We start from the raw sequence: 26,758 nt of genomic DNA on the forward strand, positions 1-26,758 counted from the left end.
GACGTATGTGTCAAATTAATACGCTGCGTACTTCTCGCTGGCGCCATCTTTTAATTAAACCGGAAAATCTTATGCATACACCTGGTAGAGGAAATGTTATATCTTCATATCTTTTCCAAATTGAGCTGAAAATTTTTGCTTACGCCGTACACCGTCGCAAATTCGAACGATTTTTCTCCAATTACACATGCTCTCGCTTTGTCATCCACCACTTTTAATAAATTTATCGCGCAGATTTGACATAAATCGATTTTCAAAGCAGAGATTTTAAGTTTCATTTTTTTAGGGGAGGAATCTTTTTATCTTCGTTATTGACGAAGTTTTCGTCATTTGAAATTTGAAGATTTCCCTCTACATTTCTGGTGTACCGTTTTTTTTGGAGAGTGAATGTATATATACGGAATGTCCCATTTCAAAGTTTCCTAATACTAAATTATCTCGTTAGGAAAGCATTTAAGAAAGTTTCCTAATATTAAATTATCTCTTTAAAAAGAATTTAAGAAAAAAATATTTTCAACAAAAGTTGTATGGTTTGGAGGGACACATTAGATGATGACATTGATTTGGCCTTTAATTGTCTCCTCGAGGTCACATGAAGGTCTTCTTGAATTTTTTAAATGGAACCTTATACATTTATTGCATATTTTGTAGTTTATCTCGAGAACTTTTCAAAACACTATAAATAAATATTTTTTCCTTAAGTACTTTTTGAGTTATAAGGCTTGAAATTTGCAGTACCGCCGACATTAGCACTATTCAAGGTAGGTATTATGTGTTTGAATTAATTCTCGTTGTTGACTAATAGAGGTCAGTAGTTGTGCTATTTCAACATAGCCGAAAGTGACTGTTGATGTATTTGAAAATACCGTCAAGAGGTTTTAATAATCAGAGTGAGATATTAAATCAAATACGAGTGTGGCATGGTAGACAGCGGACCGGTCTACTATGCTAGAGGTCCCGGGTTCTCGATCCCCGGCAGAACCAGAAAAATTTTCGTACATTCGTCGCTCCTCTTCGGTGGTCTGGCAAACCACAAAGAGTATTCACGCCAAGAAAAATTCTCTCCAATTTACCGTTCGAAACCGGCATTTAAACTGTATGTCTCGTATGCATGTATAATCTGTGCGCACCACATGCATACGTAAGAGAGAAAGAGAAAGAAGCCAAAACCCACAAAAAGATTATAGTATTAAAGAAAGAATAAGAGTGACATTAAATTGTAGAGCAAAAGAACACAATTTTTATTGCATTGAAGATGTCAGGTTTTGTATCAGAAAAAGAACATTTGCGGGAAGCATATTACTTTTCTGCTTTTATTTCAAGAAATCTGCTGCTGAAAGTCATCGTTTGCTAATAAAGATTTATGCGGAGCATGCTATATTTGAAACAATTTGCAGAGATTGGTTTAGACGATTCAAAGACAACGATTTTGACGTTAATCAACTGACAAAGAGCGTCCTAGTCAGCCGAAAAAGTTTGAAGATGAAGAATTAGAAGTATTACTGAGAGAAGATTCATGACAGATGCTCAAAGAGTTATCGGAAACACTAAATATCAATGAGTCAACTGTTAGCTAACGTTTAAAAACAATTGGAATGATCCAGAAGTTAGGAAATTGGGTCCCACATGAATTGAGAGAGAAAAAATATTGCGAAACGTTTAACAATTTGTAAATTGCTGCTTCAAAGACAAAAACGGAAGTTGTTTTTGCACCGAATTCTGACTAGTAAAATAAAAATGGATTTGTTACGACAATTCTAAATGCAAGGAATCATGGGTGCGTCCCGGCGAACCATCAACATCAACGCCAAAACAGGATTTTCATGGAAAGAAAGTCATGTTGTGCATTTGGTGGTATCAAGTTTGTGTAGTGTATTATGAGTTGCTGCAACCGAGTCAAACCATTAATGCTGAACGCTATCGACGACAATTACTCCATTTGAATCGAACACTCAAGGAACCCCCCCCCCCCCCNCCCCCCAATACACCAAAAGATACGACAAAATTATTCTTCTCCATGACAATGCTAGACTACATATTGCAACACCAGTGAAGGAAATCTTAGAGGCACTTGGATGGAATGTCTTACCTCATGTGTCTTATTCACCAGACGTTGCTTCTTCAGATTACTGTTTATTTCGGTCGAGTGCAGTATGGCCTTTCTGAGCAGCACTTCAGTTCTTTTGAAGATGTCCAAAAGTGGCTTGATGACTAGATCACCTCGAAAAAACCAGAATTTTTCTACCGCGGAATCCATGCGTTACCCGAAAAATGGGAAAAAGCTGTAGTTTCCGAAGGACAATACTTTGATGAAAATATAATGTATCTTTTTTAAATAAACATGAGTTTTTGCAGCAAAAAACAGCGAGAATTAACTCAAGCACCTAATATAAGGTCCGTCATTCCCATATTATTTTCTAACTCCAAACCCTCTCTGCTGTATGTGAGTGTATATGTCCATGTTGTGTGTGCCAACAGAGATAAGGACCCTACAGTTCGTCACTTCCATAATATTTTCTGATTCCGAACCATCTCTGCTGTGTGATGATGACCAATGTCATCATTTAATGTGTCCTTCTAAACTATATAACTTTTGTTCAAAACATTTTTTTCTTAAATGCTTTCCTAAAGAGGTAATTTAGTAGAAACTTTAGAATGGGGCATTCTATGTATGTGTGTTTATATGTATGTGTGCGTGCGCATATACACGGTCTTCCAAAAGAGACCCCTTAATATTTTCAAAAATATGGATTTTTAAAATCATGTTTCATACAAGAGGTGCAGATTTCTAAATGACGCATTACATAATAGTATTAATTGACCTTAATGACCTAAGTGACCTTAAATAGCATTGTCAAGATCACGTAAAGGTTACCTTCAACTTCTTAAATTTTTCATTACATATTTTTGCAGCTTATTTCGAGAGCTTTCTAAAACACTATAATGAAGTATTTTTCTGCGAAGTACTCTTGGTGTTATGAAGCTTGAAAATTATAGCACCGCCAATATTAGCACTATCCAAATGTTTCCCATTAGCACTACCGATACGTTTTAGATGCGATTTTCAACTGCGTTGAGATTACACGGTCGTATTTACACCTCCTTTGTGCGCGCGCGCGCGCGTGTGTGTGTGTTACAGCAAAGATAAAGACGGTTTATCACTTCCGTAGTATTTAATGACTCCAAACTCTCTGTTGTGTGTGTGTGTTTGTGTGTGTGTGTGTGAATGTTTGTAAGGATAAGTTACGGAACGGATAAGGACTGAAAACCATCACCCCTTCTCTTTAATGATTGAAAACCTTCTGCTCCGCATGTTTGTTTCAGCGCGTTAAAAATAAATATAAGATCCGCTTTGTCCCTTATTCGCTGCCTTCTTAAATGTTTTGAGGTTTTGTTTTGTAAACCTTGTTTTGTAAACTTTACTCTTTATGTAGCCCCAAAGGTAATAGTCAACGGAGTTAGATCTGGTGACCGAGGTAGCCAATCCCCTCGTCCTTCATCTCGGTTCCTTCTTCCTATTCACCTTCCTGGAAAGACCTCATTTAAAATTCTACATGATCCTAGACCGAAACGAAGAAAAGCTCCATCCTGCTGAAATCATATTTCTTCGAAATTATCTGGGAAAAATATTTTGTATAACTGAAATTATTTGATTTACAAGTAATCTTTCATACCTTGGAACATTAAGGTTCTCCTCGACAAAAAATGGTACTATTAAATAGCTATCTATTGAATGGTAAACTTAATTCCTGCCGTGTTTTTTTGTCTCCAAAATTGATTTATTTCGAAGGGAAGATGAATGAATATCTTAATCAAAGTAATTTCCTTCATTTTCTACTACTTTTCCCATCTCTCCGGCAACAGGTCAATCTCACGACGGTAAAACGCGGTGTCTTTCGAGGTGACCCATTCATCCACTCATTTTGAACTTCTTCGTAACTGGAAAAGTGTATGTTTGTAAGTGCGTGTTGCATCAACCGGAAGAGATGGTAATCCGACAGTGCCATGTCTGAAGAGTATGCTGGATGCGGGAGGACATTTCAAGCTGTAGAAATGTCTACTTTACGCTTTTCGTAACATGGGATCGAGCGTTATCATGCAAAAGAATGACTTTGCGTTGATTATTGTCTATGGATGGTCTTTTTTACATCAACTCGTCACTCAATCGACATAACTGTTGTTAGTAACGATCACCTATAACGGTTTCATTTTGATGCAAGAACTCGTAATACAGCACACCGTCCTGGTCCAACTAAATGCAGAGCAAGGTCTTATACCCATGAATATTTCTTTTTGGCGTTGAAGTGGATGATTGGCCAGGGTCTATCCATGATCCATCCATTTCTTTCGTTTGGGATTATCATAATAAATCTATTTTTCATCGTCAGTCACAATACGTCACAAAAAACTCTTTTTTCTTTGCTTGCCAAGCAAAAAAGTCGCGATAAATGAGCGATTCAAAATGGTATTGTAGCATAAAATAACATATATAATAATTTTATGCTTTGTCTTTTCTTCTTTGACGGTGCGTGTCTAAAGCAGTCGGCATATTGACTTTGCGTTTGTATACAAAAGCGGCGTCATCTGTGACCAACCGCGTTTAGCCGCGGAAACCGGCAGCATTTCAGAAAGTCGACAGCCAAACGGCGTAGTCTATTGTAATCGATATACCGACTTGCCGACGTTTTTGAGGTTCACCGATCTTTAGATAAAAGGCAGACGTCGAACAGCTAGTCAGTCAGTTTTTCGAGAAACACTGCGAGAGTAACATCGTGAGACAAATTGTACTGTGTTCTATTAAATATTCTTATAAGACTAAGACTCAATTCGAAGCATCGAAACTCTATCATCTTTTCACCAATAAACTATCCCTTCAGTATTTTCTGACATCTCATGTGATAGTCATATCCCTTCTTTAAGAATTTTTCTCATGACATGAAAGCGTTTAAAGACGCCATTGGAATAACATTTAACGCTTTCGACAACTCTAAAAACATTTCAGCTGGATTCTCATTGAGCAATTTTTGCAGCTCGACATCTTCAAATTTTCTCGGCTGTCCAGGACGTTCTTTGTCTCTCACGTCAAAATCACCATTTCGAAAACGTTCAAACCAAATTCTACATGTTCTTTCCGATGGAGTTTTATCACCATATATTTCGGATAATAAGCGATGCCTTTCAGATGCGGTTTTTTTGAGGTCGATGTAGTGAAGAAGCACATGTCGGAGAACAGCTTATCGCAGTTTATTTTCAACTGAGTGGAAAATCTCTTTGGTGTCGAAAAATCTAATCTGGGAGGACTGAATCGCTTTCAGCAATGTCTAAACTATACAAGACATATGACTTCACCGTCGAAACTCGCCAGCGTTGGAGCCGGCATCCTCTAGTACCGAGCGGCAGGAATTAAGTTTACCACCTAATATCATACCGTATCCCATCATTCATTTACTTTTTGCGGGTATTGTGGGTATGAGCTTCCCGCACCCAATTCGGATTTTCATCTGACCAGAATCGAAAATTTTGGTCATTAACCTCTCCTGTCAAAGTAAAGGTTGCTTCGTCTGTGAAAACAATTTAATAAAGAAAATTGGGCCGTACATTTATTAGTTCCATCATTCTGTCGCAGTAGTCTAAACGACGCTCCTTATCTCCATCTTGCAACTCTTGAATGTATTGTAGTTTGTATGGATGAAATTTGTTTTTCTTTAAAATTCTGTATAGGTTGTGAAGGTAATGTCGTGAGTTTAAGCTGCTCTATTAACAGTCATATTGGGATTCTCAATAAACAACTGCAGAACATCAAGCTGTTTCTCTTTGTTAGTTGCTGACGATGGCCTGCCTGTCTTAGCGCGGTGTCTTACGCTATCAGTTTCTTGAAAACGTATTGTTATAAACAGTGGATTTAGTAATTTGGCGATTAGGAAATGTGTTATTAAATAATCGGATGACAGCAGCGTACGACCGTTCGTTATCGTCCTATCCACTCATCATTAGGATAGTGATTCTTTCACGCTCCGTCAATTCAACAGCTATTTTTACACAAACGTCTAATTTTTAATTTATTAATACGTTTTTGGTTTGGGCGGTTACGGCTTCGGAAAAGTTTGGAAATTCTTAATCATTAAAAACATAGGGTGTAAAGATAAGTTGCGGAACGGGTAAGGACCGAAACATCGACCTTCTTTATATATCCAGCCTTATAAAGCAAATGTCTCAAAACGGTTTTATGATCGATGTGTAGCTATAGTTACTCACATGACGATTTTCTTCAATTTTTTAGAAGATTTCATCGATATTTTTCACGACAGGCCGATCAGAACGAAGTGCGTTTTTAATATCAAAGTTTCCATTTCGAAACCGGCGAAACTAATTCGCTGCTGTTTGTCTAGTTAAAGCATCTTCTCTATAAACACGACAAATTTTTTCTTTGTCTTGTACAGCGTTTTCTCTTTTTCGTTGATAATGTTCCTGATTTTTACTCATTTTCAAATTTGATTGATTGCATCGATATTGTTCAAATCTATGATGAATCTACTTTAAGATGTATGAAATAGTAGCTTTTTAACTATAAAATAACTTAACATACCACAAAATAGCGCTATGTAAAAAATCGACCGTATATCTATCTACCGGTAATTTATAAAAAGACTTTTTCCCTAACCTAATATATATGTATATATAAGATGTGTCGTTAGAATTCGGACATGGAAATGCTTTATCCGAAAAATCATTTATTAGAGCCAATATTAAAGATGCAAAAAAATATTTTAATATTCATGGATTCTTTTAATTTAATGGATCCTTCCAGATTCCTCCAACTCGATGTAGCCGCTCCGCTTCAATCACCGCCTCGATTCTGTCTTAAAACGCAAGTACGCAGTCTTTAACTGAGTCTGGTCTATGGCCACAAACGCCGCCTCAATGATGGCCCGGAGGGAGAGACCACTTTGGGGTGCTTGGACTTGTTATAAATCTTCTCGACTACGTTTAACATGTAGTCGAAAAAGTTCAGGGTGTCAATCATGTAACTTAGGATGGAAACATGAAAAGTGAAATGTTTTCCAATTAGAAAATTTACATTCTTCGTGAATTTACACTAGAAAAGAATTCACTAGAAGATTCATGACCCTTTGGTTACTTTTGGTATCATGAATCTTTTTCTTTAGCCCGAATTCGTGCAAAATATAAATTTCTTAATTCGAAAACATTTTATTTTTCACATTTCCACCTTATAGGTAAAATTATGTGGTCAATATCCTGGTCGGGTATGGGAAAACCAAAAGTCCTTGGACCAGAATATGTCGACGTTGTCGGAAAGCCAATTCTGTACCAAATGACTCACGTGAGCAGGTGCGTTGTTTTGCTGGAAAATATACGGCCTTCCTAAAGCTATATCCAAAGCTTTATCACAATTCTCAGGATCTCCAAATAGACCTCCTTTGTGACCGTTATTCCCTTCTGGGCTCTTTGAGTAAATTCCAGAGTCCTTGTCGCCTTCTCTCTTATTTGGGTTTTCCTTGCTGGGGTAGAGGAACCCTCCTCGTATTTTTCTGAGGCTGCGTATCCCTGAGCAACGTCGTACACCGTCAATTTGAGATACCCGATAAACTTTATTATTTTGCTTGGTGTCTTTCCGGCGTAAAAAATTTTAATAATAGCCACCCTCCAAATATATTCCGAGCTTAATTTGACCAACTCGGCTATTTCGAGGTTATGAACATTTTATCCACGTATCTGGTCTACTTTAGCACCAAATGGCATCTACTGTCAATTATTCTAATATAGCAGGAATTTCAAATTCTGTTTTGTCCGGATTCTAACTATGCACCTTGTATGTATATGGCGTATATGTTCCTTTATAACAAAGAAATTAAGAAACATATGATTATTATTGTGCATAAAATGATTTGTATTATTATTGTTGTTATAGTTATTATATATTGAAATTTTTATATGTTTATGTAATTATAGTAATTGTTATCTCTTATTATGAGAAAGTACGAAGGAAATGCGTAGCGCGGACATATAGGGTCCGCCACCAAAATCTGGACAAAATGTACAACTTGTTTAAACAAAATTCTGTTCGTCAAAATGTAAAAATCATCAAAAAACTTCTTATCCATCATTAATGGTATCCTTTTAGAGTAAAATTACTCTATATAATCTTCTTTTTGATGACTGCTTTGACGACTGTTTTGATCTTTGTTCTGAAGCTGACACGCTTTCTGCAACGCGTTTTTGTCCATATTGACGAATGTCGCCTCGATAGCGGCGAGATGTCACGTTGGGATGTCTCGACTTGTTGGTCACTCGTTCAATAATGCTCCACACGTAGTAGTTCAACGGATTAAAATTTGGACTGCTCGGAAGCCAGAATTCCTTGGACCAAAACATGTCCACATTATCCGACAACCAGTTTTGAACTAAGTGACTTGTGTGCGCCGGCGCGCCATCCTGCTGGAAGATGTACGGCCTCCCGGCGGCCACGGTATCTATCCACGGCTTCACTACCTTCATCAAAACGCGTAAATAAATCTCTTTTGTGACGGTTTCTTTTTTTTTAAAGAAATGTGACGACACGACGAGATCCTCATTGGAGACGACGCCTAGGACGTGAACAGAGGCTGGAAACTTCGTCTTATGTACTATATTTAACCGTAACATCATATACGGTCGATCTCGCGTATTTGAACCGAATAATTTCGGTCTATGAACGTCCAGCGTGAAGGCTTTCGATTATCGCCGCTCTTCGGTTATACTCCGCACTCAATATTATCTGCTTGGACATTTTGAGGTTATTCACGCTTATTACAAACATCTGACTTGCCTGAACGTCAACAACGACCTACCGCTGAAGTCGAATGAGGTAGGAAATTCAAATTTAAATTTGTCTGGATTTGGTGGTAGACTCCATATTGTGTAATTGATGGCTAGCGGCTACATATCTCGCACGCGGGTAGAATAACGCGTATATATACAGGATTCTTTGAACTTTTCGATTTTTCCATATCTCGGAATATGACTTTGTTATACACGGTGACCCATTTTAATCGACAAACGGAGATATCTCCGAAACTACGCAACCTACGAAAAAAATGTTCGGATAAAAGTTGTCGAGGACAGTGGGGGTCATCTACTTGTGCTAATGACCTTGACCTTGAGGTCAGTTTTCAAGGTCATTTTTTTAAATGGAACCCCCTATTTTTAATGCCGGATTCAGAAAGAGCGGGAAATTTTACATCCAGATATGTATCAAAGTATAAGGTTAACGTGACCTCCCTAGGTCAAATGAAGGTAAAACCACCTGTATCAAACCCCAAGCAGGCTAAACCACCTAACTCTGGGAACAGCGAGTGTAATCACTTATTTTTCTTGAAATGATTTGATGAATTAATAGTTTTAAATGTTGCCCCGTACAGTTTAATTACAAATTTTTTGAAGGAATTAAACTCTCTTTAAAGCCACTTTCTCAGTATGGCAGGCTACCTTGCAAATAAAATTAGTGATATGATAGTAGTTCGCCATAACAACTACCTTGCTACATGAAGGCTTTTACTAAATGTTTTCCAGATGAAAGACATCCTAACAACTGAGCAGTTCGAAACCTATCTCAATAAGCTCGTGATAGAAATCTGGTTCGACAACGTCGACATCATGAATACAACGAAGATAATGCACGAGCTTGTGAGTCAGTCTACTTGTGGATTGGAATTCAATCTATTTTAAAGAAAAATAAGCGATTACACTCGCTGTTCCCAGAGTTAGGTGGTTTAGCCTGCTTGGGGTTTGGTAGGGGTGGTTTCTTGACCTTCATTTGACCTATGGAGGTCACGTTAACCTTATACTTTGATACATAACTAGATGTAAAATTTTCTGCTCTTTCTGAATCCGGCATTAAAAATAGGGGGTTCCGTTTAAAAAAGTGACCTTGACCTTGAAATGACCTTGAAAATTGACCTCAAAGTCATTAGCACAAGTAGATGACCCCCACTGTCCTCGACAACTTTTATCCGAACATTTTTTTCGTAGATTGCGTAGTTTCGGAGATATCTCCGTTTGTCGATTAAAATGGGTCACCGTGTATACAGTTGTATTCGGAAAAATAATTTGTGGAAAATAACTTGTTGACTCACGCCCGATCGGATATGCTGGAAGGCCAGTATACTTTTTTCGGAAGGATCGGAATCTTGGCTATTGAATGTGAGGAACGAAAGTGTGTTTGGGTTGTAAGGTCGATGTATATCGTAATTCGTGGCGAACATTAACGCTCTTCCTGCTTGGAACACGCGCGAGCTCCTAGCGTTATTGCGACGAGATGCAAATATCCACTATCGGGATTAGCATAATAATACTATGAGGGTGATTTGAAGAGTAATTTGGTTCGGATATTCATAGAGGACATGAACAACATCTGTATATGTGATCATATAGTTCCCTTTTTTTTTTGTAATAATCCTTGCGAAGTTTCAAGTCGTTTCGCCATTAATTCTTTGTTTGACAGTTGTTTCAATGCAAGCTATAATGCAAAATGGATAAAATTGGAATTGATGAGATTTGATTCAATTCTTTTTTTTTGGAAGGGAAAACAAGGAAAGAAATCTTTGAAAGGTTTTTCCCTACATTGGGTGACTCATATCTTTTGAAGTCATTTAACTTCATAAACGAAAAACGGGTAAACGAATTCAAACATGACAGAACAAACATCGAAGATACATCACATAACACACCACATTCTAAATATCCAAAAACAACTGTCACGTCAGAAACTGTCGATAAAATTGATGATGTGGTTTTGTCCAACAGATGAGTGGAAATGCGAGAGATAGTAATCATATGCATATCAACTGAGTGAATTCATTTTATTTTGCACAATCAATTAAATATGAAAAAACTTTCCGCAAAATGAATGCCGCATATACTCAGTGTAGAGCAAAAGCGAGTTTGTATGCGACTTGCCGATTGTTTGGAGATGTTTAAGAAGAATTCAACGAATTTCATACGGCGATTTGTAATTATGGATGAAACTTGGATTCACCATTATTTAAATCAAAAACGCAACCCAAACGGTAAACAATGTGAAACGGTTCGAGGTGAAAAAAGTCGAAGACCGTATGTACTATCAGCTGGAAAGGTGATGACATCACTTTTTTGGGATGTGAACCTTCAGAAGGGAAAAACAGTTACTAACCAATATTGCAGAGCACTTTTGAAGAAGTTAAAGGCAATATTCGCGGAAAAATGTTCTAGAATATCTAAGAAAAAAGTGTTATTATACCATGACAATGCACCGGTACATTTATGCGTTGCCATTTAGCAAATATTGGCCGAAATGAAATTTGATACTTCGAAATTATCAAAACTCAAAATTTTCCTAGCTAGAAAGAGATTTGGGTCAAATAAAGAGGCTACAGAGGCCGTAAACGACTATTTTGAAGACCTCAATAAAACCTATTTTCGAGAAGAAATCGGAAACCTGCAGAAACAGTTGTGGAAGTACGTTAAGCTTCGAGATTTATAGGAGAGTATAAAAATTTATAAGAGATGTTGAAAAATAAATATCTTGTGAAATTAAAATTGTCCTTAATATTAAATCAAGTTACTTTTCAAATCACCTTCATATATGTGAAATAACTGACTAATTTATAGCTTAAAAAGACGGCACATTTACAAACTATTTAGAAATTCTCGTTGACGAGAACTCGAGGACGATCACGGCGAATCTTCGGAAGATAATGAGTTGCCATACGTCTTCACCCTTCCGGGCGAGAAGCTGAGCTTTTAGTGATCGTCGGTCACCGCGATGGCCCTTTCGGACCTGAAACACATCAGGCGTAGTGTATACGAGTTCGATGTTTGGCAAGATATGTCCTCGTCGATTTATAAAATATCTATAAAATGCACGGGAAACGATTAACTCGTTCCGAAGTTTAAGTTCTTTGCGAACTTAGAAAATATGATGTTGCAGAATTCGCATATAGGAACTTGATAGGCGCCCAACGGCGCAGGAAAACGGCAGTAGCCGTTGCCGGATGTTACTTCCGACGGACAATAGCGAAAGAGCTGATGCTTAAAACGTTACACCTAATAAGGAGATCTCATTGATCTGAATTGGGTCACGCAGATCTGAACCAAATTTTAACAGTTTGTAGGGCGGAAGCTCCATGTACAAATGTAAAATATTAGATATGGATAGTCAACCACTCAAAAGTTATTAACGATAAAAAATTTCATCATCACATGTATGTTAGTGTAACAAAAGTGAATTTCAAAGTAACGCGTGACTAAACGATAAGGTGACTACCTTCGAAGTCCGCGGTCCGATCTCTAATATTGCCATTTTTTTAAAGTGTTTTTTTCCAATAAAATGATATTTCTTTAAGTGTTTTGAGATCGGAGAAATATTAGTAAAATAGGTCTTACAAACCTAAATAAATGTTGGAATAATCAAAATTTATTGATTTTTCATACAGTATAAGGTTATGGAGTTTTATGTAGAAGAAGAATTAATTACTAATTAATTTTTTTTTACGTAAATGCAAGTCGAATGCGTCGGTCAGTATCAGTTTTCAGCGATTTCAGTTTTCAGTTCGGTAAAAGTGGTGCCAGGCATATACGTTTTGTTTGAAAAAATGTTTGACGACTCGTAATGAGACGAATATATGCTTCGTTGCTGCAAAAGTTCTTGTTGGATCGAAATTGAACGATCGAAGCAATGATTCCATTCACGTATTGAGTACAAGTATACCTTTAAATGACCTCTGGAGTCAATTTGAGCCCATGCCATGAAGCATAACTGAACTCATTTCTGGAGTGAAAACTTTTTTGACCTTGGAATGACCCTTTGGGGTCAATTCGATGTCACATTTTATTATATCTTTTTTAACGTAAAATTTCCTCTTTTATTAATTTTCGGTATTAAAAATAGGTCATTCCATTTAAAAAACAAAAGTTGACTTTCAAATGATCTTGAAAATGAACATCCGTGACAAAGACAACGTTATCATTGGATGCCTCCCTCTGAACCTTATAACTTTTGTTTAAAACAATTTCCTCTAAAACACTTTTCTAAAAAGATATTTCAATGGGTCTTTTAAAATGGGATACCTTATATATTAGGTTGGGGAAAAAGAAATCCATTATTTTTTCGATATATGGCTGTAGTGATCGATATCTCGTAAAGTATCGATCAAACAATTTCAGATTTATGCTTGTTGGAAAGGTGACATTTCGCACTAAAAAAATTCTTTTGTTGTTTTTTGTTTGGTCCATTCAGTTGTGAGTTACAGGATGTTAAAAATGGAAGTCAACAAAGAGAAAATTCGGTACATTTTATAGTTTTTCTTTGATAAAGGCGAAAATGCAAGCCAGGCGGCTGTAATTGTGAATGGTGTTTATAGTGCCGATACAGCCACTTACATGCAATTTTGGTTTTGTCGATTCCGTTCAGGTATTTTCGATGTTAAAGATGCACAGGTAGGCCCGTCGTCGAAAATGTCGATAAAATCACAGAAATAATCGACCGGCATGTTAGCAGTCGTAGCATTGCCCAGGAGCTACCATAAAACAGACCATAAAAATCGACCATAAAGATCGACCATAAAACAGTTTTAAGACATTTGCACAAAGCTGGATTCAAAAAGAAACTCGATGTTTGGGTGCCACACCAATTAATACAAAGAGACATGATGGATCGAACTTCCATCTGCGAAGCCTTGGCCAAACGGAATGAAATCGACCCATTTCTTAAACGGATGGTGACTAGGGATGAGAAATGGGTCACATATGACAACATTGTGCGAAAACGATCGTGGTCAAAGCGCGGTGAAACAGCTCAAACGGTGGCCAAACCAAGACTAACGGCCAGGAAGGTTCTGCTGTGCATTTGGTGGGACTGGAAAGGAATCATTTATTATGAGTTGCTTCCATATGGCCAAACACTAAATTCGGATCTCTACTGTCAACAATTGGACCGTTTGAAGCTAGCGATTAACCAGAAACGGCCAGAATTGGCCAACAGGAGAGGTGTTGTGTTCCATCAGGACAGGCCACACATGTCTATAGTGACTCGCCAGAAACTCCGGGAACTTGGTTGGGAAGTTTTGATGCATCCACCATATAATCCGGCACCAAGGAATTACCATGTTTTTCTTGCATTGCAAAACTTCCTTAGTGATAAGAAATTGGCATCAAGAGAAGATTGTGAAAATCGATTACTAGAGTTTTTCGTCAATAGGGACCAAGATTTCTATGAGAGAGACATTATGAAGCTACCTTTAAAATGGCAACAAATTATAAAACAAAACAGTGCATATTTGACCCAAATCGGACAATCCGAAACATGTTAAATAAAGTCTTGAAGTTCATGTAAAAATAATGGATTTCTTTTTCCCCAACCTAATATAAATATATGAGAATTTTGTTACTGAATATGATACTGACGAATAGGCCTGCTATAAAAAAACTGAGATTATATATCAGTGTACATGAAGATCAAAGAGAAAATTGTGATTTTAGCACGGGCAAATCTACATTGGACTTTGACATCTTTGAAGTCCAAAACATTTCTGTCGTTAAAGAAAAAGAACTACATCAATCGGTAGGAAGAACAAATAATGGAGACGATTGCAAACTTGAAAAATGTGAAATAGTTGATAATTGGACATACAATCGATTTAAAAAAGCTTGGGCTGAACGATAAGTTATCACGACAAATTTGCAGCAGTGAGTATTAGCAACAGCAGCAGCAGTGAGTATTAGCAACAGTCAGTTTCTAAGCGAAACTTTTCAATTTAGAGTGTCTCCGACTTGGGTAACCATGTAAGAATAATCATCGAATTCGGCAAAGAAAAATAACAAAATACATTTCTAGGAAGGATATCGCGTGACTAGAGGAAACATTAGAAGTTGCGGAGAAAATTAGAAAAATTATATATTATTCTACAATTTTCTCTTAAGCTTATAATTAATACAGGCCAAACCGGATGCCAATACCAATCTACAGGATGCGCCGTTAGAATCCTGACAAAATTGAATTTGAAATTCCCACTATATTAGAATTCAGCTAGTAGGGACCACTTAGCGTTAAGGTAGACCATGAACGTGGAACGTAATGACCAAATTGATCAGTGAAATGGCTAAGTTGATCAGCTTAAGCCCGGAATATAACCGGAGGACGGCGATTATTGAAAGTCTTCGCACCAGAAGGACACCAAAAGAAATAATAAGATTTTTCGGATCTGATGGTGTACGATGTTGCCCAGAGATACGCGGCCTCAGAAAAGTGTTCTTCTACCCCGGTGAGGAAGATGTAAGGGAGAAGGTGACAAAGATTCCGAAAGTACCGCCATGCCGCCGCCCTCTTCCAGAAGAGGGAAACGGTCTGGAGGGAGGTTTTTTTTTGTAGATGCGGTAAAACTTTAGATGAAGGTCGTGGCCTCAGAAAGTCCATACATCTTCCAGCAAGATGTCGTACCCACTTACACGAGTCATTTGGTACAGAATCGGCTCTCTGAAAACATCGACATGTTCTATTCCAAGGATTTCTGGCCTCGCAATAGTTCCGAGTTGAACTCTCTCGACTACTACATGTGGGGCATAGTCAAGAAGGTTATCAACAAGTTCAGGCATCTGAACATGGCCTACTATCGAGGCGACGTTTGCGGGCATGGACCGGGACAAGTTAAAGATGGCATGTTCGCGCTTTAGGACTAAGATCGAGGCGCAGAGTTACATCGAGTGAGTGGACTCAAAAAGGATCTCTTATGTTGAATGTTAAAGCATTTCTTTATATCTTTAATATTGGCTCTAATAAACGACTTTTCCGATAAGACATTTTCATGTCTGGATTATAACGGCTGTATTTGGTCGTACCTTAACTACAGTTTGAGAGAAGACAGTTGTTATTGAGAAAAAAGATATAGCTATAGTATCTCACACCTGAAATATTTCATTGCCCAATATTTGCTGTAAATGGCTGGAAAATTAATACCTAACGTTTCTCTATACTTTCAAAAACTAGCAGAAAAGTTCGGTCCTGTTGTGCAAACGACAATGGATCAATTAACACAGGATTGTGGCATGATGTTGTAGTATGTTCAAAGTCAGATAAATTGGCCAGTGAATTATTTTCTTTAGTTTTAAAATCAATACTGCCTTACGTTGAAAATAATAATTTTTTTCTGATTGTTGACTTATGACGCAGTCAAACAAATGTAAAAATATATAACGATATATCTACTAATAAAGAAGGAAAGAAGGAAAATCAATACGCAAATTAAAAATTATTTCTCCGAAATGTATTCCATTAGTCCAACTATGCGATATCTGTTTTTATCGTCAAGTTAAAAATTTTATAAAGAAATTTCAGTGCTATGCTTATTTGCTTGTAAATAAAAGAAAAATTTTATCGAAAGAAGATGGCATTCGAATTCATTCTCTGCTTCAATTGATGTCACCCATTTTTCAATGTTTCATATGTATGGTTTGCATCAAATTTTACTAATGAACGCAATGTTTTCTTAAATTTAAATCAAGTGTGTTTTCCTACACACTTTCACAATTAAAATATGAATGTAATAGATTGCTTTTAATTTAATATTTGCATTTCGAAACTATCTCTATATTATTTGTTTTTACGTCAATTTCCATTCGAAATATTGCGTTATACAATAAAATGTAATTATTCTCATACTTTTTAAGTTTTGAAGAGGTCATTAGGCTGAATTTTATTAAATATACAAATTAATTCGGTGCTTTTGTATTTAATGTCTTGTAACTCTGATTCAAATTTAAATTTTTTCCCGTCCTATAGTGATTTGAAAGAGCCAATCTTAAATTTGAGAAACACTGTAATAGTTGATGGCCTTGCCGATATAACCTCAGAAAATAGCAGGGATCCGGATCGAACCAAAACCAAAACTGAAAACCGTATGGAAACCGGTATATTTGTCGGGTCAGAACCGTAAACCGTACCGAAATTTTATAAAGTCTACAGAACCAGAACCGAAATCAGAACTGTTTTTACATTTTTTTCGATTTGCGGTTCTTTCGGTTCACTATTTCGGTTTTTATTTTGCGATTTTATATAATCGTTTTATTGTTCATTTTATAATAAAATTCTAGTTTTCACGAAAAAGCCGAACATTAATTAGTTGTCGCAACAAATGAACAGAGAAAAACTAATAGAAGTATTAGGTATACAAATGAATAATCGAAATGTTTTAAGAAGTAAAGAAATTTATTAAAAAATTAATTGTTTTTCCTGCTCTTTTGCGGTTATGTAGTGTTGACATGTAGCTATTAAAAATGACATTTAGTATGACGAAAAGCATACTAAACCCAACCCAACATTATCTTCAAAAGTTTTCAGTTCAGTAGAGTCAAATATGGCAACAGATAATGTACATATTCAACATTGTATTCTTTATGAATTCCAACAAAGAAAAAATGCTGCAAGAGCATACGAATCGATTTGTTTCTTTCTCGGCAAAGGTGTTGTATCGTTCGATGCGTGCGCATTTTGATTTAAGCAGTTTAAAAGCGGTGAAGTCAGTCTGAGCGACAAACAACGTCCTGATGACCCTCGAAAATGCGACAAGATGATTTGGAATAACTACTCGCTGAGAATTCGGCACAAATGCAAAAGGAGCTTGCAGAGTAATTAGGAGTAACGCAGTAAACCGTTTCTAAATTACATAAGATGGGTAAGATCCAAAAAAAGGAAAATGGGTTCCACGTAAACTCACTAAAGTCAATAAAAATCAACGAGTGGCAGCGTCTCTTTCTCTTCTCAATAAGCAGCGTCGAAAGTTTTTCTTGGAAAATCGTTACGGGCGACAAAAAATGGATACTCTATCACAATTCGAAATGTAGAATGTTTTGGGTAACTCTCGGCGAACCATTAACATCGATCGCAAAGCCCAATCGCTTCGGGAAGAAGCTGCTCTACATTTGGTGGGATATCAAGGGCATGTTCTACAAGGATGGATCAAATATAAACGAGCCTTTTAAATTGCGCGCTCGTCGGCGGCGTAAGGGGTCTGCAACGTTTTGGACAGTAGAGGGGGGTCACGTGGGAGGCATTAATAACGTTGGCGCGCCACGTGCTTCTTACTCTCAACAGCAATCACGATAAGCGAGAAAGAGGTACACCCTGCAGTTGCACAACGTGTTATTATTAAGTTTCTCGTCAACGAAAATGTAAATGCTGCTGAAATTCGGCGTCGTTTATTCCCACAGTTCGGGGAAAGAACCTTTTTATGGGCTCGGATGAAGCAGTGGTGTAACGAATTTAAGAAAGGACGGGAGCGTATTGAAAACATTGTCCATCTGTGCCGTTGCCGCACCAGCATCACAACTTAGAACACCGAGGCTGTTCGAGAACTCATCGAAGGCGATCGGCACTTAACTGTTCTTGAAATCTCTCAGGAACTTCAGATCAGCTATGGAAGTGTGCAATCAATCATTCGCAATGAGTTGGGATTTCGAAAAGTGTCGGCTCGTTGGGTTCCAAAGTTGCTGAATGCAGATGCAACAAAAATTGGCCGATATGCACTGGGCTGTCCTAGAACATCCACCCTAGAACATACAGCCCAGACCTGTCACCATGCGACTTCCATATGTTTGGGCCACTCAAAGAAGCCCTTGGTGGACAGCGCTTTACAACGAACGAGGAGATGCAGCAGTTCGTGTGCAATTGGTTTGGTACATGTCCGCGAACTTTTTATGATACCAGGATTAAAAAATTACCAGACCATTGGAGGAAGTGTATAGATAAGATGGGGGACTATGTAGAAAAATAAGAAAAATGTAAATTAGAATTGATTTTGAAAAATATATGGTTTTTTTGCAAAAGGCTCGTGTATATTTGATCCACCCTCGTATTATGAGCTGTTGGAACCGGGTAAAACAGTTATTGCGGACTGTTATCAACGCCAATTAATTCGTTCGAGACAAGAATTGTAACAAAAACGCCCATATACTGGCAAAGGAGAACGTCCTGTGAAATTATTGCATGACAACGCCACACATTGCTTCCAAGACAAAAGACATTATAATGAATCTTGGCTGGGACGTCTTGCAATACCCGGCGTATTCACCAGACATTGCTCCATTCGGTTATTGTTCCGGTCTATGCAGCACGACTTGTCCTGATACTCCTAATCAGTGGATGAGATCCGAAAATAGCTTGATGACTTTATCGTGTCCAAAGCCACAGCATTTTCCCGAGATGAAATTCAGCTGCCTGAAAGATGGCTTGATGGTCTGGCAAAACCATCAAGAGTATTCATGCCAAGGAAACCTCTTTCTAAAAAAAATGCCGTTCGGAACCGGCGTTCATACTGTAGGTCCCGTATGCATGTGTATAATCTGCGTGCGTACCACATACATACGTAGTGAAAGAGGTAGGCCCAGGTCCTATTAGGGTTGTTGCGCCATCGAAGGAAAGATGGCTTAGAATTATAGAAAGTAACGGCGAATACTTCGACTGAAAAATTTGTTTTACTTTCTTTTAAAAGAAAACTCGAATTTAGTTGAAAAATTTGGATTATTCATTTGTACACCTAATATATAGGAGAGCTCCTCAATGCCGACAGGTAGAATCGTCTCTGGTATACGAGTGGTACACAGGTGATATACAAATTACAACCGTTTTTGGGCAAACGGGCAGTTATATAAGTTAAATTTCAAAGTATTATTGCTCCGAGAAAACAATACATAGAAATTAAATGTTTAATAGGAGCCGAAGCACGGTTTATTTTAGCACTGTATAATATTAATATTAATATTATTAATATTTTTTTGCGGGAAGTCAAAGATGTCTATCGTATATTGCGAATGTACGAATTTTTACGCCAAACAAAACGTGATTTTCGATTTTTCGATTTGTCTGACCCTAAATCTCAGATCAAAATCCTTTTGCGATACTTCTTTTTACTCAGCTAATTATGTTGCGAAAAATATCACCTCAGCCAAGACTCGAACCCTGACTTCCCCACTCACTGGGCAAGTTTACTCTCCCACAGAATAATACTAATAACGTTAATATTAAATATAGCACTAAAACAACCGTGCTTGGGTTCCTATTGGCCGTTTAATTTCTATTAGGTGTATAAATTAATTCGTCCCGTTTTTTCGCAAACTTCGACTTTATTTTTCAACAAGATGAATACAATAATTAATCATTGAAATATTCTCCGTTAACATGAATATCCTTACGCCATCCATCGAGCAACTTTCACGATAGAAACTTGGTGGCTTTGAAGCGATGAAGTTATCGACGAAACAAAAAGTAGTCTGAAGGGGCTATGTCTGGCGAATATGCCGCGTGAGGAAGAATTCCTCAGTCCAAGTTTAAAATGGTTTCCTTCGTGATTTCTGCTGTGTGCAGCTTAGTGTTGTCATAGAGCAAGATAATCTTACGACTGCCTTGTCTAGTAAATAACCGTTTTCCTTCAATTGCATCGCTCAAACGGATTAACTGTTGTTGCTCTGCTTTAATTGTGTGATCTGGTTCGAGGAGCTCATAGTACAGCACAATCTTCTGGTTTTACCATATGCAAAGAAGAACCTTCTTACATAAGCATTTAGATTTTACTGTTGATGTCGTTGGTTGACCAGAATCCAACCATGATTTATTGCATTTAGAGTTATCGTGCATAATCCATTTTTCATTACCAGTTATGATTTTATGCAAAAAACTCCTTTTCTCGTATTCTGGCGAATAAAGAAATACACGTGGTCAGTCGACGATTCTTGTTGTCAGCAGTCAGTTCACGTGGAATTCACCTTCCTTCTTTGTAAATTTTTCTCAGCTGGTGTAATCGAACCGAAAGCGTTGATTACGTTACTCCAAGCTGCTCGGCAAATTCTTTTTGTGTTTGAGTCGAGTTCTCATCGAGTAGCGCCTGTAGTTCATCGTTTTCAAACTTGCAAGGCTCGAAAATAACTAAATTTTCTGTGCGTTCTTTCACTCACTGCATTTTCTCTGTAAGCGAAACAAATGATTTCGGTTGCTCCAGAAGCATTTTTATTGAGATTAAACGCAAAAAGCATGCAGTGTCGAATATGCTCTTTATCACAGACCATGATGTTTATTACTGATTTTTAAGGTTATGTTACTTAAATGTCAGTACTTTAAAATAGCAAAAGGTGCGACAATAACTTAAATTCAAATGATTTATATTTTTGTGCGAAGTTGGGCGGCACAAATTAATTAATACGCGAATTAATTAATATATATGGTCATATAAGTGGTGTGCCTTTTCGAGCAATTATTTCTGTTGCTTATTTTTTTGATCTTGTGTCGCTTTTATAAATGTGCAAATTAGAATTATTTTTTAACACTTTGAGTATTTCTGCTCTTTCGTTACCATTCGACGGAGGTAGCATCCGGAAACGGTCTGCCTATCGTCTGCCCGCCTCAGTGCGCCTATCAAGTTCCTATATGCAAACTCTTCTGTATCACACCTTCTAAATTCGCAATGAATTTGGACTTTAGAGCAAATTAATTTTTTCTCATTCGTTCTCACACACATTTTCTAAGTTCAACGAAGATTCATCTCTTTGGAAGTCGAGCTCATATACACGGCGTCCAGTGCATCGTAGATCCAAAAGGACTATTGCGGCAATCGACAGTCATTAGGAGCTTGACTCCCTTACGCCTAGAGAGGCATAGAAACATGGCAAAACATTGTTATCCAAGACGATTCGTACTTATTATTCTCGAGTTCTTGTTAAGGAGAATTTATCAGGTTGGTCATAAAGTCGTTTCGTATTTTATACAAAAAAGAAGAAAATATTTTTCACGAAAAGCGCTTTTATATTAATCATCAATATAGTCACCGCTTCATCTAATGACCTTCTATCGATCTACAAGCTTGACAATTCCGTCCTTGAAAAAGGCACTAACTCTGAAGTTAAAGAAATATCCAATTCTCTTTGGACTTTGTCCGCCGAATCGAATTTTTTTCATTAAGAAAATTTTGCAAGGGTTTGAAAAGATGATAGTCGAATGACGTGAGGTCAGAAGAGTATGATGGGAAAGCTCAAGAAGTTCCTAATTAAGCTCTCCGATTTTTCTCAACGTGGATGCGCTCACATGGGGGCGAGCGTGGTCTTGGTATGATATCTTTACGGTTGACAAGTTGGAGCCGGAGTTCCTTGAGTTTTGTCTGAACCTTTTCCAACTGCTGACAATTGAAGTCCGTATTGATCGTTTAGTTTCTTGGTGGGAGCTCAATAGTGCAATAATGGAACAATGGATAATTCCGCGCACATCCCACCACACACTTAACATGATCTTCTGTCCGTGGATGTTCCGCTTTGAAATACTCTGGGCTGAACTTTCGGATTCATATCAACTTTGTTTTCGTGTTACATTATCATTAAAGATCCAATTTTCATCGCACGTAATCGATCAAGAAAAGACTCGTTGCGATGTCGTATAAGCAACGTAACGCACTTTGAGATGCGGTCAAGCTTGTTTCTCTCACTCAATGCACGCGTCACCCAGTTGTTTAATCTTGACACACAGCCAAGTTGGTGCAAGCTGTTGTTTCAACGATAGTTCCATGAGCTATGCCGAATTCTTCCTCGAGCTCACGAGTAGTAATATCTGAAGTTTCTTTGATTTTGCCTCTCAAGCGCTCTTTGTCGGTGACCGAAGGCCTTCTGGGCCCATTCTCCAACTTAAAATCACTATTTCAAAAATTTTTAAACCAAAATTGACATGACTTGACGGTAATCATATTTTGTCCGAAATTTTCACATAAATGTCGATGATTCTGAGACGCATTCGTGTCTCTTTCAAACTCGCACAACAAAATTGGCCTAATTTGCTACTTTGAAAGCTCCATTTTGCGATTTTTTTGTGAACTCACAATAACTCATAGGCGCTTTCTGTCTACAACAGTTTGTGCGGCAAGGTTAGGCAAACTCAAAACAATAGCCCTTTCCTCTCCGTGATTTGCTTTGTGTGCAGACGTGCCAAGCAGAACGATTCAAAATACGAAAAGACTTTTTGACCAACCTGATATAAATAGTTTATTAATATGCTGTTTTCCTAGTTCATAAGTTAATTAGTAAGTTAGTTCATATCTGCTATCCTCACGCTAATCCTGACAGTGACCATTCGCGTCTCGTCGCGATAACGCCGGGAGCTTGCTTCTCGCATGCTTTAAGCAAAAGGAGCATTTCGCCGCGAATTACAACGCACGCACTCGGCCTTATAAATCGAACGCATTTCCTTGCTTACATTCAACAGCCCCAACTCTGATCCATCTGAAAAAAGTATATCAGTCTTCCGGTTCACCCTCAGATGTGCGCCAACACTCAGATGTGCGCCAACAATATTGCTGTTAAAATTGTTCTGTTACTGGTGATTGGATTATATCTACGTAAGATAGATTACTGTTATTTTCTACTTGTGATGTGCAACAATTATTGTCCGCGCGGTTGCAGGACTTTTCGCTCCCACTTTCGCGGCAACGGACCGACCTCAGCTAACTCAGTTATTAATTTTTCGATAGTGATTTTAACTCTTCACTATCCCGACAAATGGTAGAGCGTCTTGGTTCGTTCACCGTCTTCCTCTATACGCAGAGAAATTCGGAGAGGTGTCGGGGAAGGGATAATAACTTAAAGACGATCACATACTAAGAATAAATTCTTAATTCGCCTAGGTATTTCTAAATACAGCGATCTGATACACCGGAAAATCCCATAATGTGATTAATAGAGAGCGATCTTTCGCTCGAGATGTTCCGCGAAATGTTTTCTGACGGCGGATTTAAGCCGTCTAACGGCAATTACGATAATGCGCGCCGTGCTAACAGAAGAAAGGCTCTCTTGCCAGGTTTCGTTACATTCGTCGGGATTCCTATGGGCGCCAATCGCGGTTTCCCGGAAGTTCAATATTGATTTCTGGCCAATCATGCACGGTACTCGAGTTAGTTCGCTTGCCAAAATAGTCTAAAAAGACGCGATACAATAACCCAGCTAAAAGCAATTACCGACATATATAATCCGAGGACTGTGCGACTGGCGATTAGAGAAATCAACCGAGTTTCACGTCTGAGTTTCCGGGATTCCTAAGCTCGAGACGGCCTTTGTCACCTGCGACGTAGCCCCGAAATCTCGCACGTCCGCGCCCTGACCTTTAGGGCGCGACGGACTCTAAGCGAGTCCAATTCCCGGTTTTCTACTTGCGCAGATGCTGCCGAGAAGCGACGGCAACCGACTTGGAATTATTACACAACTCTCATATTTTCTACCAGCGGCTGTACAGATTTTTTCGCTCACCCACTCGCCACTTGAAGCTCGTCTCTCCTTTTCAGGACTTTCCTTTTTGTCCCGCTCTTTCGGCAGTTTCGCTCGCTTGTTCTTGCCTCGGGACGTCCACTGTGCTTGCCGTCGGGCCGCACAATGACGAGCATGGTTCATCAATTAGCGCAGAAAGCAGCTGACGCAAAGAACTGTCGCGCCGATCGATGTGTCATTCTTTTGGCTCTTCCGGCTAGATCACGTCTAGCGCGGATGCCCGCGGGAGCTTCGTGTCTTGAGTCTTTGATTCGATGCTTAGCTTGTCTTAGTTCCTTCCGGGACGGCATCTGGCAACTGTTGGACTCGCAGTAATTTAAAGGAATTCCCTGGGCCCTTTCGAAGGGATCCTCCTTCGCATGATCTGCGACCGGGTCGTAGGGCCTTGCACTTTTCTTAGCACAAGGTGGCCACCCCGTTCGCCCGGAATAGGAAGATTCCCCGCGTTCTTCCACACGCCGCTCTAGCCGCTCCTCACGAATCCTCACTCTCTCTTTCTCGCGCTCAGCTTCTTTCGGTAGCTTCGATTTCTTCAATCTTAGTAGGTCCAATGTATTAGCTTCTCATCGTGGATAGCCATACACTTACAAAATATAATAGCTGCTAGCCGTGTCGCGTGCGCAAAATGGCGTACGAAACAAAGTTTTAATATTCATAGTTGTCTTCTCGTACGAGAAGACGCGGGTTTCCAGCTCATCTTCAGCCAGGCCGCAAACCTGAGTGACGAGCAAAAATTTTCATCATTGCAGGTAATAAAGGTAGAAAGAGACGGATAGCCTTTGTTTAACTTTTGGCCATTAGATTCATATCTGTGAAATAACAGCTGTTGTGTAGAACATATTGTCCATAATGTGCAGTGAAAAGAACATTCTATAATTTTCTATATTAGACCTGTAATATATTAGATGGTTGCATATGAAACCGTCCATTTTAAAGCGAAAGAAAAGATAGTAGTTTGGTAGCAAATTGACGAACCGGTTTATTTAAAATATAACCCATCGGAACAGGTAACCTTGGTCCACTTTTCGGCCAACAATCGGATTCCTCGCAGGAAGAATTCGGGTTCTTTGGAGGCAATTCAGTCATCTAGACATTTATTGAATCCTTCGTACGATGTGAAGTGCTGTGTCGTAAGTGCTGACTGCGTCGACCGGAACAAATGATAATCGAAGGAAATGATGTCTAGAGAATATGGCAGGTGGGGAAGGATTTTCCAGTTCACTTTTTCTAAATACTTCTTGACTAGTTGAGCAACATGCGGCCTGGCATTGTCGTACCGCAAAATCAATTTATCTTGTCAATTTTCTCCTTCCGACCTCTTCTCGTGCAGAGCTCGCTTCAAACGAATCAGTTGCAGTCGATAATGATCCTCAGTAGGTGGTTTCAGAAGCGGTTTTCGTATCCTCAAATTCTTGTACTGTTTGAGTTGTAATGTTTGAGTGTTTTTCCGAGGTCCTTGTTGTTCATAGAGAAATCACCACTTTAGAAGCGGCGAAACCACTCTCTGCACAGTACTTGATGGAGCATGTTCGGCATACGAGGTCTGTTCAAAAGTATCGCGAATTTTGAATTTCCGCGGGTTACGTATATTCGATTTTCGATTTTTTTGTGGCGTTATGTTGGTACTCATGTCCCTCACTTATGCCGACAAGTTCGGCCATTTTGAATATTCAGTTTATCTTTGACAGCTGTTTTGCTTGGACGTGTTTTGGCTCGTCTTCGATTTTTGCCTATTCCAAAAAATGGATCAAAGAATCTGTATCAAATTTTGTGTGAAAAACAAAATTAAGTGCGCGGACGCATTCCGAATGTTGACTGTGGCATATGGTGAAGCTACCTTGGACCGAAGCAACGTTTATCGGTGGTACAAAATGTTCTCAGAGGGCCGAGAAGATGTGAACGACGAAGAACGTGCCGGACGCCCGAGCACGTCAACAACAGACGAAAACATTGATGAAGTGAAGAAAATAGTATTGGCCAATCGTCGAATCACCGTTAGAGAAGTTGCTGAGGACCTAAACATATCGATTGGCTCGTGCCATTCGATTTTTACTAATGATTTGGGCATGAGACGGGTCGCCGCGAAATTCGTACCAACGCCCCTGCTCACACATCGTTGCTTGTGCGCGAATTTTTGGCCAAAAACAACACACTAATGATGCCGCAGCCACCGTATTCCCCAGACCTGGCCCCCTGTGACTTTTTCTTGTTCCCGAAACTGAAGAGGCACATGAAAGGACGACGTTACGCTACGATTGAGGAGATAAAGACGGCATCGAAGGAGGAGCTGAACAAGATCACAAAAAATGATTTTTTGAAGTGCTTCGAGGATTGGAAAAAACGTTAGCACAAGTGTATAAAATCTGATGGGGATTACTTTGAAGGAGACAAAATAGATATTCATGAATAAATAAATAATTTTTGAAAAAACACAAAATAC

General features: G+C 38.6%; 1 protein-coding gene across 1 annotated transcript in view; it reads left to right on the forward strand.

Annotated features, from left to right (window-relative positions):
* Nucleotides 1–7,267: 7,267 nt before the first annotated feature.
* The window catches only part of LOC106742337 (metaxin-1-like), a 58,296-nt gene continuing 38,805 nt past the window's right edge, over nucleotides 7,268–26,758 (forward strand). The window contains exons 1-2 of the mRNA XM_014615190.1: nucleotides 7,268–7,350; nucleotides 8,722–8,866. Coding sequence (XP_014470676.1) covers nucleotides 7,268–7,350; nucleotides 8,722–8,866 — 228 coding nt within the window. The remainder of the gene's footprint in view (nucleotides 7,351–8,721; nucleotides 8,867–26,758) is intronic.

Source organism: Dinoponera quadriceps, unplaced genomic scaffold (assembly GCF_001313825.1).
Source record: "Dinoponera quadriceps isolate SergipeBrazil2010 unplaced genomic scaffold, ASM131382v1 scaffold748, whole genome shotgun sequence".
Classification (NCBI taxonomy): domain Eukaryota; kingdom Metazoa; phylum Arthropoda; class Insecta; order Hymenoptera; family Formicidae; genus Dinoponera; species Dinoponera quadriceps.